This window comes from Phacochoerus africanus, chromosome 9 (assembly GCF_016906955.1).
Source record: "Phacochoerus africanus isolate WHEZ1 chromosome 9, ROS_Pafr_v1, whole genome shotgun sequence".
NCBI lineage: Eukaryota > Metazoa > Chordata > Mammalia > Artiodactyla > Suidae > Phacochoerus > Phacochoerus africanus.
In genome coordinates this window covers 91,216,915-91,233,846 of record NC_062552.1, presented here as the reverse complement: position 1 = coordinate 91,233,846, position 16,932 = coordinate 91,216,915, and the positions used below count along the sequence as shown (strand labels likewise).

Here is a 16,932-nt window from a genome sequence, read left to right as displayed (position 1 = left end):
GATCCCAAACAGCTGTTGATGTGTGTAGGCCGGCAACTGAAGCTCTGTTTCGACCCCTAGCCTGGGAACCTCTATGTGCAGTGGGTGTGGTCCTAAAAAGGAAAAAAAAAAAAAACTATCCACACAAAAAGGTACCAGGTCCAGATGGTTTCACAAGGAAATTCTAAATCCCCAAAGATCTGATATATAGATGCTACATACATTGATTCAGAGCATTTTAAAAGAAAACATTCCAAATTATTTTTACAAAGCCAATATAACATTAATTCCAAGATATGACAAATACTGTGCCAATCGCTTATGTATATAAATGCAAAAAATTTTAAGTCAACATCAGTACCAGACATTAAAAATAAAAATCCTTTATGCAATCCACTCCTTGGCATTGCCAAAAGCTGTGGTGTAGGTCGCGGATGGGCTCGGATCCAATGTTGCTGTGCTGTAGGTCTGCAGGTACAGCTCCTATTCCACCCCTAGGCTGTGAACATCCATATGCCACAGGTGTGGACCTAAAAACCAAACCAAACAAAAAAGAATACTGGGTTCTTTTTCTAAAGTTCTATCATTTTTCTTCAAGGATTTAAATTTTCTACCTAATTTTAATGCTCAAGGATGGTCCTTCAAAACAGTTTTGTCATGCCTATTTATACATTAAATATACAGAAGCAATTGAATATTCCTGTTGTTCCTTAAACTAAGTATAACAGTCTCAGGATGTATGGATTCAAAGTTCGCTAAGACTTCAATTCCAATGTTCAAAAGCAAGGGGAGCATACCTCACAACACAACTGGTATAAACAACATTCAATTGAAAGTAGGTGAATAACTTATCATGGGCCCAGTAATTGAGCTTTACAAAAAGAGATATTTTGATTTCAGCTAGATAGCCAGGTTATATTCATGTTTAAGACTATACACAGGATAAATTCATGTTAACTCTCCTTGACATATTAAATAAGTGATACAGTAAGTATCCTATTATGTATGCTAAGTTTAAAGATGTAACGTGCACTAATATTTCCTAATGCACAAGTCGTATTTTAATTTCCATTATACTTATCAAATTAATATAAAAAATTGAGAGTAAGCTTGTTTTGAAATTTCACACATTTCAGATACTATAAACAAATTGTTATGTCTCTTCTGGACAGTTGTCTAGAGGCATTGCCTCAATATAGGGACAACTATGTTAAAAAATAGAAGCCCCCATTTTGAGAAATGTACTTTTTCAGTCCCTTAGCATCCTATATGTATCATATTGGCTTAAGTCATGACCACCAGTCCCTAGCATTACCACTACTTTCAAGTTCAAGTGATGCTAATTATTCCTTAAACTGTAATTTAGCCTCACCTTAACCTCAAGTACTTTTTCCATTGTCATTTGACTATGGCTGATCTAACACCTGCTAAGGAGTCCCCGGGAGTTATTGAGTTACCAGTTTCAACCTACCCCTGGAAACACTGAATGGCTACTTTGGGAGCTTTATCTTAGTAATATTCAGATCTAGGTAAATTTGAAGTAAATAAAAAACATTCAAGAAGACTAAGAGTTTTACAAGTTACTTTTCAAAACAAAAATGAACTATCTACACAGACTGATGTTAGTGTTATAGCAACTTACCAGAGGCCAGACCATAGGATCAAAGAAACTACCACTGGTCATTTTTCTGATATTTTAGAAACTGATCTCTTCTAAAATGAGGTCTCAAATGAGTCATACTAATACCAAATTGCACTTACAGATTCTATTATACTTTGAAGTTAGAGCAAAAGATAAACACTTCCAATAAATAAAAGATAGAATGAGTATTATTTTGATGAAAACGTACGTTAAAAAGCACTCTATGTCTACTAACCACCTGATTCTGTTAATATCAAGGTAGTTTGTCAAATATTTATGCGATGCTATCTGCAGTCAATCAAACACCCTTAATGCTTCCTTGCTGAAAACTTTCCACCGGGGCAAGGAAAAACCAAAGTTATCTTCAGCTTTCAGAGTGTAAAGAGCAATTGCCTCTTAAAAAAAAATGTTTATTTTGAAGCAATTTTACAACTGCCTCTTTATCTTCCTCCCCTCACCCAAATGAGACTTGCTAAAAGAAAAAAAAATTATGTATACATAAAAGTCAGCTCCTGTGTGAGAGGGTCACTACCAAATCCCAATATTTTTAGGCTATTTTGTTCTCTAGTTTTTATATTATTTCAAAGATTAATCTCTGCATGAAGTAGAAAGGTCCACTGTTAAAAATTAGCTTCTACAATTCACTGCTAATCTTAACAACATGAAGCCAGTCTGCATCACTCGGAAGGAGATAATCAAAATGTCTATGTTGTGAAAACATTAGGTTTAACTATGCCTTTTCCAATCACCTTTTACTGAATTTCTCCCACATTCTCCTTGAAGGGAATAAAACAGAACAAAGCAGATGTGTCATTCCACTAAAATATAAAAATAAACATGAACTCTCTTCTTCCAAGGAGAAACTTTTAGAGCTTAAACCCAGGATAGTGGATCCCAAAGGGTTGTAATATTCCTATCTGCAACAATCTCAAATTGGAAATACTGGAAAATGGACAAGTTGTATATTAACAAAATACAGGGCTATCTTGCAGTTTGTCTTTTAAAAAAAGAAAAATATCCTAGTTATTTAAATCAGGTATTGAAAAAGCATCATGATTCTCAAATCAGAAAAAAAGTAATTATAGATGCTGGAAACATTTTCTTTTTGAATTTGCCATACACTCAGAAGTTGAGCTGTTTTACTAGAAAATTAAAGTTTGACTAAATTTGGGCTCAATATTAAGTGGTTTTTCACGGACACCTGCTGGATCTAGTTTCAGGTATGCTGCAGAAAGCAACTTGTTTCATACTATGTTGTGCTTTATCAGAAGACAACTCCCATCCTGGCTTTTGTTAGCTTAGAGAAAGAACCTTTTTGTACTTAAACCTGGAATATAGCTTGTACTTTGCTGGAATATTCAGGTGCATTTTCACTCATACACTTAAGCCAAGACTTAGGAGTCTGGAGTACACTGTCAGATCCCAGTCTGGTTTCTGTATTAAAAGGGGGAGGAAGTCTGCCCACCTCTTCTCCCCTTAAATTGCTGGTAATTCAAAGCAGGAAACTTTCATCTGAGAAGTAGACAAGATTGAGTTAGATAAATTTCACCTTACCTAGTTAAAAGCCTTAGTGACTTAAAAACTGTACTAGTTAAAAACCAATACAGAAGAAACAGTTAAGGAAAAACTGAAAACTCCAAGACAGCAATTTTGAGATCAATTTCAGCTTTACTTTAAAATTTGTATTTATGCATTTGTTTGCAAAAGTATGCCTGTCTTTAACATTACTACCATGTTCACTTCCCTCAAAGCAGTACATAAAAATAACAATTCAAGCTTTTATATATTTTATTGTTACCAAGCTTCCACAGAACATGTGTGCAAACTTCAGGTTTCCCATCTCAAACAAATCTCCATTCCCAAACTAAGCTAACCAAAAACCTTCAAGTCAGCAAACACACAAAATGCATTAAAGAGAAACCTCAAATAATGTTTTTAAAAATCAAACTTGAGAACTAACCTTTTATAATTAAACTAAGTTGTTGCACCTTTCCTTTCATATGCATGCACCAGGCTAAAGACTTCCAAAACACACCCCATACTTGGCACATGGACATTTCAAAGAAGAAAAACAAAAGGAAGAAGAAAATAGAAAGGAAAAGAGGTTTACGCTAACTGACTGCACGTTTAGTCCACTTCCTCGATGGTCGGTCCCCCGGAGGCTCCAGTACCGCCGCCACCGCCAGGGCCGCCTTGGTAAAGTTTGCTGATGATGGGGTTGCACACTCTTTCGAGCTCTTTCTGCTTGTGTTCATACTCATCTTTCTCCGCCATCTGGTTTCGGTCGAGCCAGTTGATCACCTCCTGACACTTGTCGAGGATCTTGTTTTTGTCCTGCTCGCTAATCTTGCCCCTCAGTTTCTCGTCTTCCACCGTCTGCTTGATGTTGTAGGTATAGGACTCCACGGCGTTTTTGGCGGCTACCCGGTCGCGATTGGCCTCATCTTCCGACTTGTACCGCTCAGCCTCCTGCACCATCCGGTCAATGTCGTCCTTGCTTAGACGACCCTTGTCGTTGGTGATGGTGATTTTGTTTTCTTTACCGGTGCTCTTGTCGGCGGCGGTGACGTTGAGGATGCCATTGGCATCGATGTCGAAGGTGACCTCAATCTGGGGGACCCCGCGGGGCGCCGGGGGAATCCCGGTCAGGTCGAACTTGCCCAGCAGGTTATTGTCCTTTGTCATGGCCCGTTCGCCCTCGTACACCTGCACCAGCACGCTGCTCTGGTTGTCTGAGTAGGTGGTGAAGGTCTGCGTCTGCTTCGTGGGGATCGTGGTGTTCCTTTTGATGAGTGGAGTCATGACGCCGCCAGCCGTCTCGATGCCCAGCGAGAGCGGGGTCACGTCGAGTAGCAGCAGGTCCTGCACGTTCTCGGACTTGTCGCCGATCAGGATCGCTGCCTGCACCGCGGCTCCGTAGGCCACCGCCTCGTCAGGGTTGATGCTCTTGTTCAGCTCCTTGCCGTTGAAGAAATCCTGCAGCAGCTTCTGGATCTTGGGGATGCGAGTGGAGCCGCCCACCAGCACGATCTCCTGGATCTGGCCCTTGTCCAGCTTGGCGTCGCGCAGCGCCTTCTCCACCGGCTCGAGGGTGCCGCGAAACAGGTCGGCGTTGAGCTCCTCAAAGCGGGCCCGGGTGATGGACGTGTAGAAGTCCACGCCCTCATAGAGCGAGTCGATCTCGATGCTCGCCTGTGTGGACGAGCTCAGGGTGCGCTTAGCGCGCTCGCAAGCGGTGCGGAGTCGCCGCACCGCGCGCTTGTTGGGCCCAATGTCCTTCTTGTGCTTGCGTTTGAACTCCTCGGCCAAGTGGCTCACCATGCGGTTATCGAAGTCCTCGCCGCCCAGGTGGGTGTCGCCAGCCGTGGACTTCACCTCAAAGATGCCGTCCTCGATGGTCAGGATAGACACGTCGAAAGTGCCGCCGCCCAGGTCGAAGATGAGCACGTTCTTCTCGCCGCCCGCGCAGCCCTTCTTGTCCAGGCCGTAGGCGATGGCTGCCGCCGTGGGCTCGTTGATGATGCGCAGCACATTAAGGCCCGTGATGGTGCCCGCGTCCTTGGTGGCCTGGCGCTGAGAGTCATTGAAATAGGCGGGGACGGTGATGACCGCGCTCTGCACCTTGCCCCCCAGGTAGGCTTCGGCGATCTCCTTCATCTTAGTGAGGACCATGGAAGAGATCTCCTCCGGGAAGAAGGTCTTGATCTCTCCCTTGTACTCCACCTGCACTTTGGGCTTCCCTCCCTCGCTCACCACCCGGAATGGCCAGTGTTTCATGTCCGATTGCACTGTGGCGTCCTCGAACTTCCGTCCGATCAGCCTCTTGGCGTCGAAGATGGTGTTCGTGGGGTTCATGGCCACCTGGTTCTTGGCGGCGTCGCCGATGAGGCGCTCGGTGTCGGTGAAGGCCACGTAGCTGGGGGTGGTGCGGTTGCCCTGGTCGTTGGCGATGATCTCCACCTTGCCATGTTGGAAGACCCCCACGCACGAGTAGGTAGTGCCCAGGTCGATGCCGATAGCCGGGCCGCGGGCAGACATCCTGACTGAAAGACGAGCAAGCGACGTTAGACGAGAACACCTGGCACAGAAAATCCGCGGCCTCAGCTAACGGTCGCTTGCACCACACACCACGAGCGCAACCAGCGTCTCTCGCTCCCCCCGGCTCGGCTGCCCGCTCTTATAGTTGCCTCCCTGCCGCCTTCTGGAAACTCTCAGAGCCAATCCGCTCCCGGGACCGCCCGCCACAGGATTGCCTGGGTCGGAGTGACCCGCCTGCAGCCCAACAGACTTCCAGTAGGAGGTGGGGCGGGACTCCCTCCTGCACGAGAAGCGAGGGGAGGCCGTTATGCAAATAAGACCCCTCCCACGCGTCCTCGGGGGAAGGGCGGCCTTCGCAGCCCAGGAACAGTCAGCAGCTTGCGGGCGTTGGGCTCGCGCTCCCCGCCAGGTGTACGCGCTTTTCCGCGATTTTTGCCTTTTCTAAGGCGGGATTCGTCGACGTCCGTCGGATTGGCAGGGCAAAAGACCAATGAGCAAGCGCAGACTCCCACGTAGGGTGGGGGAAGGAGGGATTGGGGCGTGGCGAGGGGAGGAGACGCGGGAGGGGAGCGCTGATAGAGTAGCTGTCTCGGCAGTTCGCTCAGTTCTTAAGGCCTGAAACGTTCAGTTTCTACTGGTTCTACCAGAGAAACTCTCAGAGGCTAGGCAGTTCGTCCTGAGTTGGTACTGGAAAAGTAGGGGCAGAGCCGGCCTTTTTCCTTCTGCCCGCGCGTGGGCGTTGGCGTGGTCTGGGCGTGAGGGCGGCTCCTCTCTCCCCGGGATAGGGCGTGGGGACAAAGAGAAATGACAAAGAAGTTCCTAGCAAAGGGCCGTCCGGGCTCCTGGAATTTTAGTTTGTTTGCATCGCAGCCTCACACTGGGTGTGAGCGCTGGATAAAAACTCCCTGGCGGGCGGGGGCTGAAGAGTGGGAGAGAGCCCGGAGAGGCGGGCCGTTTTCCTCCGCCTCGCAAGGCAGCCTGCAGAATGGGAGTCGGACGCGGTTGCAATTCGTCTTTCCAGTATTTGCAAATTTTCTCTACCTCGTTTTCCATTTTCCCTGCTTGTCCTACCACTTGAAGCTTACGAGTTTCATCTCCCTGTTCTCGTCACTGCTTTCCTTATTTTCTGTTTCAAGTGCTTTATCTGCCGCTTTGAGTTCTTCACGGGGAAATCCATAAATTAGTCAGAACCCACAGGTTAAAGTAACGTAAAATAAGCCAGCCTCATGGCTCTCATAAGTCTCTCAACCCTGTCTTAGGCACACGCAATAGGGTTTATGACTGAACTCGACTGGGTGAGATTATTTTCTTTATCTATGCTCACATTACAGTGGAGGCATAGACTCTCAGGGAAAGTAGATGAATAGGAGGGCAATTCATTCTGTCACGTTTAACCGGAATATGGGAGAAGGTCTGCAAGTACTGTCTGGTACCAGGTGGATAGGTGGTAGAAGCAGGCTCCTATAAATGGGCTTTGGAAGGAAGACAATAACAAAACAGCAATAGTACTTCATATTTTGTGGGGAAGCTGAAGACATTGTTAACTTTAACAAGTACCAGTGAAGGAGGGATGGACTTGCTCTGCTGTGTTCTGTTCTCACGATGCCGCAGCAGAGACAATATCTGCCAAACCAGCAGAAAATGGATCAGAACTCAGATGCCCATGGGCTTTGCCCGCGGGGACCCAGAGGTTAACACAGGGAGAGGGAGCTCCAGCCCCAGTGCAAGGACCTCTCTGATCCCACACGGTAGCCTCATGTCCCCTCCCTGAATGATTGTGTGCAGAGGGGGGTTGCGAGGTTGGGTCTGCCTCAGGGGTTGGATACCTGCTGGGCAGGTCATGTCCACACCCCAGGACAAAGCTGGCAGGGGAGAAGTTGGGAGAGGTGGCTGAGAGTCAGGGCCGAGCCCTGTGCGAGAGCTGTACCCCCAAACCTCTGGGGGGGTCTCATTCCTCCTGGATTGGGGGTGGGTATCTGAGCAGACAAGGACTCACCTGATCTGGGAGCCTAAGGTCAAGGGGGCAGAAGAAGTAGCAAGAAGATAATGGTCCCGCAGGACTCTTGGGGGCTGGGCCTTCTGCCACTCACTGTCATTGCAGAACCCCCCGCCTGAGACCTGCCAAGAGCTGGGTGAGGAAGGCAGATGGCCTCCCGATGAAACTCCACACAGGCCTCTCCCCCAGGTCCTCTGCCAGGCTTATGGGAATCTCAGCACATCTGGCTCTGGCACGGAGGACGGAGTCCACCTGTGCCTGAGTCCACTGGATGGCTTGGTCCCCCCTGAGGCCCAGCCTGAAGCTCCAGCAGGAGACCCAGAACCAGAGGCCAAGACACAACCTAGGCAGGGAGAACCTGCAGCTGCTCCTGCAGGAGGCCCAGGTCCACATAAGGACTCACCACCCAGGGAGGGAAAACCTGCAGCTGCTCTGGAAGCAGCCCCAGACACTGATGTGCATTTACTTCCACTGGAAGGAAACGTTGCACCGCTTCCTGCAGGAGACTAAGGGTCAGAGGAGAATTCAGCAGCCCTGCAGGGAGAGCCTGCACTGAATGCTCCAGCACCCCCCATACTAGGTCCTGCACTGGCTCTTGCAAGAGCCCCGGACCAATTTCCAAAACCACCTTCCCCAAGGTTATCTCCACCCCTGCAAGTGCCCTCCCCATCAGCTCACCCCAAACCCCATCCACCTGCTCCTGCTTCCAAAATTTACTCTCCTTCCCCTCATGATTTGTCTTCGGGGATATTTGCTCATTTCCTGTTCCTCTTACATATTATTCATGGTATACTTTATGTTTTAAGAATAAAATCAGAAAGTTGGGGGGAAAAAGTACCTATTATGTGAGAGTAAAAAGGCAAATGCAATAGTCTGTCTTTATGGGGTTGAACATCCAATAAAGAGAGAAAAATTATTCGAGAGAAGTGCTATGGGGAACATGAAGGAGGGGCACATCCAGACGGGGTGAGGTATGTTCCTGAGGGCTTCCTAGAAGAGGTGACATGCCTGAGCCAGGTGCTGAACTTTGCCACTCTTCGCATGGATTAAAATTAAAGCTTTAGAAGGGAGAGATTCCTTTGTACAGTAACTATGAAGTATCTCTGTGCATGGTTATTACATACAAATCTTGCAGTCTAACTACAACATTCATCTTAAGCTTTCTGAGACCACAATAGCAATTTTATCTGTAGTTTCATTAGCTATATATAATATATATATATATTTGCTCTTTTTACCTAGTAAATTGATGTTTTGTATGTTTCATACTGGTTTTGTTTTGTTTTTGCTTTTTAAGGCTGTATGTGCAGCATATGCAAGTTCCCAGGCTAGGAGTCGAATTGGAGCTATAGCTGCTGGCCCACACCATAGCCACGGCAATGCAGGATCTGAGCCACATCTGCCAGCTACACTACAGCTCATAGCATTGCTGGATATTTAATCCACTGAGCAAGGCCAGGGATTGAACCAGCATCCTTATGGATTCTAGTTGGGTTCATTTCCACTGAGCCAAGATAAGAACTCCCTGTTTCATACTTTAAATGGTATCCTGAGTTTTCCCCTCAAGGACACAATATTTGCATTTTGTTTTTTTATGTGAAATAAACTTTTGCTATCCTAGACCATTATCATATACTGACCATTCTTGGAGTTTAGTATTTTTCCTTATTTATATTGAGTTTTTAAAATGTTCTTTTCTCTTTGATAATTGTGGCTTGTAATTCATTAAAAATGTGGCCCATTGAAAATGGAACCCTCTCAGTCCCTACCCAGCCACAACCTTAATAAAGTTTGTGGATTTTTTGAAGATTTAATGCCTGAAGAGAACATGGAGTCAGTAGCAGCCTATTAATTTGAGGACCCATGAGCAAACTGGAGTTAAACTAGTTATTATATATAAGATCTCTATAAATACTGCCATTTTATAATTCTTTAGATGTATCCTGTCCCAAAATAGTTCTCCAGTCACCTGTCACTATAAGAAAAATCTCACTATTTCTTTGGGTATTAAAAAACTCAATCTTTAAAAGTTATAATTAAACTGTAGAGACATGGTAGCCTGGGGTAGGACACTACCATGCCTGGTATGCAAAGCTAAGAGACCCAAGCCTGGAAGACAGACTTTCCAGAAAAGAAGTGAATCCGTGACAATAGCAGAGAAATTGTGCCTTCTACAGTTTTGTAGAGTGCTAACTTCAAGGACAGACTCTTGTGGAATAGTCTGAAATAATATGAAAGAAGTGAAGAATTGGAGGCAATATGCCATTACTGGTAATACTTCTTAAATTCTGTGAAATTATGGCAATTTTCTTTCAGGACTTACCTGAAATGAGAATACTCATTGTTGATCACTTGCAAAAAGAAAGACAACTAAACTCTTAAACTGAAAATAAACACAATGAATTATATTGCTAAGAAAGTTATTTCTCTGAATAAATTGTTATTTTGAGAAATGTGTTAATCCTCCAAAAGAACTAAATATAATGTCAGTGGACTTTTATAAATAATTACCTCTTTATATCATAGAGAAACCTAATTTGTTGCCATCTGTGTTTGCCATGAGATAGTACTTTTCTAGTCATTCTATAGTGAAAGAAACCGGGATTCAGAAACAAGAATTTTAGTTAATTCTTTGGGCACTTCTTAGGCTGTTCAGAAGTACCATAATTAGCCATGTCAGATATGTTATTATTTTGTATTACAGAATGAAAGGAATTGATAACTTTTTGGTAAAGTATTTTTTTAAAAAGAGCCAGGTTGAAAAAGTGCAGTATAAATAAAAGTAATATACAGACAGTTTAACTTCTGAATATAGAGGAGGAAATTTTATTAGGTAAAAGCAATGGATTAAAAATTATGACAAATTCTCTATGTAATCCAGTAACTCCATTTTAAACTAACATACAGAAAATAATCACATTATAGAATGCATTTATATCACTTATCATTGTAATTCATTACATCTGTAGTTTAGTACAGTCAAAATTTAAGCCATAATTTTTTTGTAAATCTTAATTCCATCAGTTAATCAAAAGTTGTTTTTTCAACTATAGTGATCTGGCACTTTTAATTATTGATAGCATTCTTTTATCTTTTCTGTTTCCTATTTATTTGTTAGAAGTCTTCAGTTCTCTATGCTTCTTCATGTTTCCAAAAGATATTAGCTATAGTTTTTGTTTTATATTCTTAACATTTCCCTAAGCTTATTTACTTCTCTCATAAAGCATGTGAATTCATATGAATCAGAAGTCTGTAGTGGATTTCTTGTCTCCCTTCTCACCCTTGTACCCACTATCATACTTTAATTAACTCTTTCTGATTTTCTGTTAGTTTAATTATTAGAATGAATGTTCAAGTTATCATTCTACTTTATAGATAGAGGTGTTAAATGACAATTTCTGCATGTTCTATTATGTGTACTCTAAGTTAGATCTCTTTGTACAACTCCTTATTAAAACATTTGAAGACATAGGCATACAAAGAAAGTAAACACTTCTGAAAATATATAACATCTTGATATTACAGGAGAAACAATATGGATGATGATGATGAATTGGGTATGCAGTTAATCAAAAGTAAAACTACAAATATATTCACAATAAAGACACAACATGTCTATAAGATTCATATGGTTAAGAAATGTGTGTATGTATATCTATCTACCTATCTGTTTATCTCCAGGTAAAAACCTCACAAACATTTCATTTTCCCATGAGAGGTTTTTTAAGATATGTTAACCATTGTTTCATTCAATAATTAGTTGAATTTTATCCTGAAATTTGAAAGCTGCGAAGCATGATGTTATTCATTAATACTAAGAATAGATGTTTAACAGAAACTTATTCTGGCTTATTAGGTTATATTGCTAAGTTGAGAAGAAAATATGTCTTAAGATAGTTTCTTTTTATTTGTGATTTGTGAAAATATACCACTATCGAAGTAATACCACTTCTGTTTTTCTTTCAAGTAACAGACTGAAAAGGGAGCCTCATTAATAATCGAATTTGTGTCTGGTATATACAGTGAAAAAAGGGTTAAGGCAAATGTTGCATTAAACAGTAAGCGATAACTAGATTATCTTTTCCTGTTAAAATATTGGTCATAAGTGCTTTTTTCTCTACCCACATCTTTTTATTTATACTCTACAGATTTTGGGGTGTAATTTTTAAAACTGTCTAAAAATGATATGTAAGCTATAATTCAATTTGAATTATGATATGTAAGCTATAATTCAATTTAAGTTTAGAATTATATGTTTACACAGATATGCGATTATCTCACTTTATAATGTATTTATAGTAGCCTAGCAAGCCCTTTTATTTTAGGAGGGACCCTTGAAGATAATTAGCATATAAAGTTTCATTTTAATATCGCTTTAAGCACTGATGCCTTATGAATAATCTAGTTATTTTTCTTTAGCAGATTTTCCACAAATCATAGATTAGGAGAGTCACCATGAATCAATTTTTTTTCACAACAGAATGATTCCGAAGTGATCTTTACTGAGTTTTCTTCGATCCTTGCAACTGGAACTTTTGGGGTTGAAGAGGTTTGTCAGAAGACAGAAAAGATGGTGTCACTTCAGATCTGATATTCCTGGGTCTGGACTTATAGATTATCTGTTGAAGATTGATTCTTCCCCATGTCCTCTCCAAATTCAGATCTCACATCTCCAGAGGTTTAGAAGGCCCTATTTGACCACTGTCACACAGAAAAAGACAAAACTCAAGAAAAATAATATTACACGTTGACTGCTCTACAAGATACAGCATAATTCTTAGATCAGAATTTCATGAATTCTGCCACCAGGCCAGCACACTGTTAATAGAACGAAGAATGAAAACAAAAGCACAGTTCCTAGAACTTAGATTTATTTAATTTTTCTCCCTCAAGGTAACTCATTGTACCCTTCAAATGCAAGATGTTATTTTTACCAGTATAATTTTTCAGCTATTGAGGCAATTTTTTTTTTCCTCAGATGAGCTAAGATGCAATTGGCAGGGCTCGTCAGTAACATAAAAAGATAGGAGGTCGGCCAAGTAAAGGAGGGTAGGAGGAAGGAAGCAGTTAAAAAGAGTTTTTCTTCAAATAAAATAATTTTACAATGTACTTGTTAATGGCAAATCTCTGATTGAAACATAGCTTTAACAAATTTAAAAGTTCATGTTCTCTCATGGTTGGTATGCTGGAGAGAAATTAAACTGATGTAAGCTTACTTGAAATATATTTGGCTATATTTATCCAAAAAAAGTTGTTCTTTTTACTGAGTACGTTTAGCCATCAAGCTAACATTGTCCTCTTCAAATATTAAGTGTTTTGCACTCCGCAAATGAAAATAAAGTACACACACACACACATATACACACAGGAGGAGTTTTCAAATTCCTAAGTTCAAAGTCCTCCTAACCTGCCCCATGATTCTGGGTAGAATTATTTTTTTCTAATTTTGTAAAAAAGAGATTTTTTTCTTAAAAATTTTTTCCACTTCAAGAAACATATAAACATTTGAAGGAAACAATGACTTTCATAATCTGGGTGTTTATATTTCTGACATCTAAAAATGAGCTCTGCTGATTCTGATTGGTGTAAGCAATTAGCTTAAGTAGAATAAAAACAATGTAGTAACTTTTAAAATAAAGCTTACCTGGGACTTCATAGGCTGTCTACCTATTATTCCATCCTCAAATAGGCAAGTACAGAGTGTTATGCAAATTTTCTCTCATAAAATTATTATTATTTGCTTTTTAGGGTCACATCTGCAGCATATGGAAGTTCGCAGGCTAGGGATTGGATTGGAACTGCAGCTGCTGGCCTACACCACAGCCAAAGCAATGAAGGATCCGAGCGGTGTCTGCAACCTACACCACAGCTCACAGCAATGCTGGATCCTTAATCCACTGAGTGAGGCCAGGGATCGAACCCTCATCCTCATGGATACCAGTCGGGTTTGTACCACTGAGCTACCATGGGAACTCCATTTCTCACATAAAAGTATTAATACTTCTGACTCTGGAATGAAATAATGTCTTTTACATTTTTGTCATTCTTTGGCCCTAGAGTTTCCTGTGATTTTTTACTTATTACAGTGGTGATTTGTACATTCTTACATTTAATTCAAAGCCAAGTACTGAACTGCAATCTTTCTTCTTCTTCTTTTTTGGCTGCCCCATAGCATATGGAGTTCCCAGGCCAGGGATCACATCTGAGCCACAGTGGTTACCTTTGTCACAGCTGCAGCAATGCTGGATCCTTTAACCCACTGTGCTGGGCCAGGGATGGAACCTGCATCCTGGCACTGCAGAGATGCCACAGATCCCACTGCGCCACAGAGGGAATTCTCTGACCTACAATCTTCACACCATCTTTTTTGTCAGCAAATGAGTAAGACATTGAGAAAAATTATAAATGACATTCTGCCCATCAGTGATCTGCAGTGGATTTTAGTAGAAGAAATGAACAAATCTGTCACTGCTAATGAACTTAATGATATGATTCTCCTAAATATAACAAGGGAATAACTTAAATAGGATTTAAACTTCTTAATGCTAATGGCAACTAAGCATGTGCATGTAAATATGTAAGTGGTATTAAATTTGTTCAAAGTTAGCAAGAATTTACAAGCTGCTATTGTCATTTAGTTAGTATATTCACCTATACTCAGAGGCACATTCTAAATCCTTGCACTTTTGCCTTTTGCCAGCATATGAATTTATAAGTAGTTAAATTTCACCTGTTCTTAGTATGAGAGCCTATCTGTATGTTATCAAGGAATATGTTCTTGAGTTTGATAGAAGGCAATGAAAGTGGGCCACCTAAGTTATATAGATACTATCCATGGAATCTTTACCATCTTATTCTCCTATCCTCACTTAAAAAAAAAAAAAAAAGAAAAGCAGATGGTAGAGAGAGATCATTAAAGTAGTAGACTTCGCATAGTAACAGCAAAACCTATTATACAGGTCTTAGAAATCAGGCAACAGATGCATAAAATTAAAATCAGATTAGAGGAGTTCTCTTGTAGTGCAGCAGGTTAAAGATCCAATGTTGCCTGGGAACTTCCATATGCTCTGGGTATGGCCAAAAAATTAGATAAATAAATACATACATACAATCACATTAGATTGGGAGAGGCACTGTTTTACTTAAACTGTTAGATAATTGTTCACTTCTTCAAAGTTTGATGCTAGGTTAGGGTGGAGATACAACTGTTGCTTTTTTGAAATTGTCTTTCGTTTATAGGGCTGTCCCTATGTGGCTCAGTGGTTCAGGTCGCCACTGAGCAACAGGTTTGATCCTTGGCTCTGAGAAGTGGGTTAAAGGCATTGCCCCAGCTGTGGTTTGGATTTAGTCCCTGGCCTGGGAATTTTCATATGCTGTGGGTGCAGCCATTAAAAAAAAACATTTTTGGTAAATTGAATTATAAATGGCTAGTATAATAAATTTGTTTTTAGACAGATTGTTCTATAAACTTTAATCAATCACAATATAGTAATTATGGATTTTATCTTATTTTTTTAGCCAAAGAAATTAAAAATTTCTTATCCACATCATTTGCTAAGGCAAAAAGAGGATACTGATGATTCTTGGGTCCTGATTTTCAGAGGGAATATTTTCAAATAATTTGAGTTAGTCAACTCATCAGTCTCATAACCAATAAAAGGAAATGGTGACTGGTGAGGGAGATTAAAACATAAAAATCAGGAACAGGGAAAACAGAGGGGCAAAAAGTCACAAAGGCAAAAATACAGAAGTTGAACTCAAACTGAGCCCCTACCAGGGACTCGAAAAAATGGCTGCTTATACCACTAAATGTTTTAAATTTAAATAAAGGAAAATTAAAACATAACAGTATTTAGTACTTATTTCTAAAGCATCATTCCAAATGACCCATTCAAATAAAATTTTGTTTCTAACTGATATATATTCACATTATTCAACAAGTTCCTCAGGTACCACTATTACCAGCTTCCTTATGAGACACCATAGATGACAGATGATGAGCTTTGTTACATGTGTTACTGAGCTGAAAAGGCCCTTCTCTGTACTTAATGTAGCTTAGTGGTTAAGAATAGGAATGTAGACATCAAATACGTCTAGTTTCAAATTCCAGCTCTAACATTTAGTTTCTACGTGATCTTAGGAAAAAGACTCAGTCTCTCTGGATCTCAGTCCCCCATCCAGAAAATTAGAATACTTACCTCATAAGGCTGCGAGGATAAATTAAAATTACGTCTGTAAAGCATTTAGAGAGTACAAAGAGTGGTAACTAAATGGATCATGGGATGACTTGAGAGTCCTGGGATGGGTGGTTCATGGGTTTCCAAATCTGGGCTGCAGCTTCAAGTTCTTAACAACCAAATCTAACTCTACTTACTTCAGATCCCTGGCATTCATCCTGTCACCCCCAGTTTACTGCACCCCAGGTATCAGGACATGGAAGACATTCCACAAGGATATGTTCCCACGAAGCATTTTGGTACCTGAAATCTAAGGCACTGTCAATGGGCGGGGAGCCTTTAGAGCTTGGGCTTGAATCACTGAGAAGCATTTGTTACAAAGGAGCTGGGTGTGGTGAGGAAAGATGAGGAACTGATCGAAGTAGATTAATGGCAAAAATTTTCCTAACTCATAAAGCCCATTTAGAATTAAGAAATAGGAGTTCCTGCTGTGGTGCAATGGGATTGGCAGTGTCTTAGGAGTGCTGTGTCACAGGTTTGATGCCCAGCTTGGCACAGTGGGTTAAGGATCCGATGTTGCTGCAGCTGCGGCTTAGGTTGAGACTGGTTTGTATCTGATCCCTGGCCTGAGGAAATCCATATGCTTGCAGGGCAGCCAAAATGGAAAAAAAAAAGTAGAATTAAGAAATACACCAAGTTGTTTTATTCTCAACTAGGTGTGCACATACACGTCCAGGCTTTTCTCTTCTGGTTGGTATTATTTTGGCGTTTTGTTAACAATGACAAGTTTAACATTTACTTGCTACACTCGTTCTTTGGGGAATTTTCCAGAGATCTATTAAATACAACGTTTTCTTAACTGTAATATAAAGGAACAGGTATTGTTTAACCAGAGAGAAAGTTGCCAATCACCACCGCCGGCCTCTATACCCACTTTTTTAGAATATAAACATTGGTATAGCACCTCAAGTATTTACGCTTATCTTTAGCATATTCATAACAGCTGTTTTATTAGGCATTCTATAGCTCTAATTGAATTAATCAAATTATTTTAAACTGGCAAATTATATCCATTTGTACTCACCTCACCTAGAAAACTC

General features: G+C 41.2%; 1 protein-coding gene and 1 non-coding gene across 2 annotated transcripts; one reads left to right on the top strand and one right to left on the bottom strand.

Annotated features, from left to right (window-relative positions):
• Positions 1 to 3,269: 3,269 nt before the first annotated feature.
• Positions 3,270 to 6,044, bottom strand: HSPA2 (heat shock protein family A (Hsp70) member 2). The gene has a single exon (XM_047796284.1). It carries the CDS (start codon positions 5,657 to 5,659, stop codon positions 3,749 to 3,751), a length of 1,911 nt encoding a protein of 636 aa, XP_047652240.1. The 5' UTR covers positions 5,660 to 6,044; the 3' UTR covers positions 3,270 to 3,748.
• Positions 6,045 to 9,943: 3,899 nt separating this feature from the next.
• LOC125137062 (small nucleolar RNA SNORD2) lies at positions 9,944 to 10,009 on the top strand. The gene has a single exon (XR_007137369.1). It is a non-coding gene; the product is annotated as a small nucleolar RNA SNORD2 (small nucleolar RNA).
• The last annotated feature ends 6,923 nt before the right edge of the window (positions 10,010 to 16,932 follow it).

Coding starts and splice junctions, on each gene's coding strand:
- HSPA2 (XM_047796284.1), bottom strand. CDS start 5,659: ATGTCTGCCCGCGGCCCGGCTATCGGCATCGACCTGGGCACTACCTAC.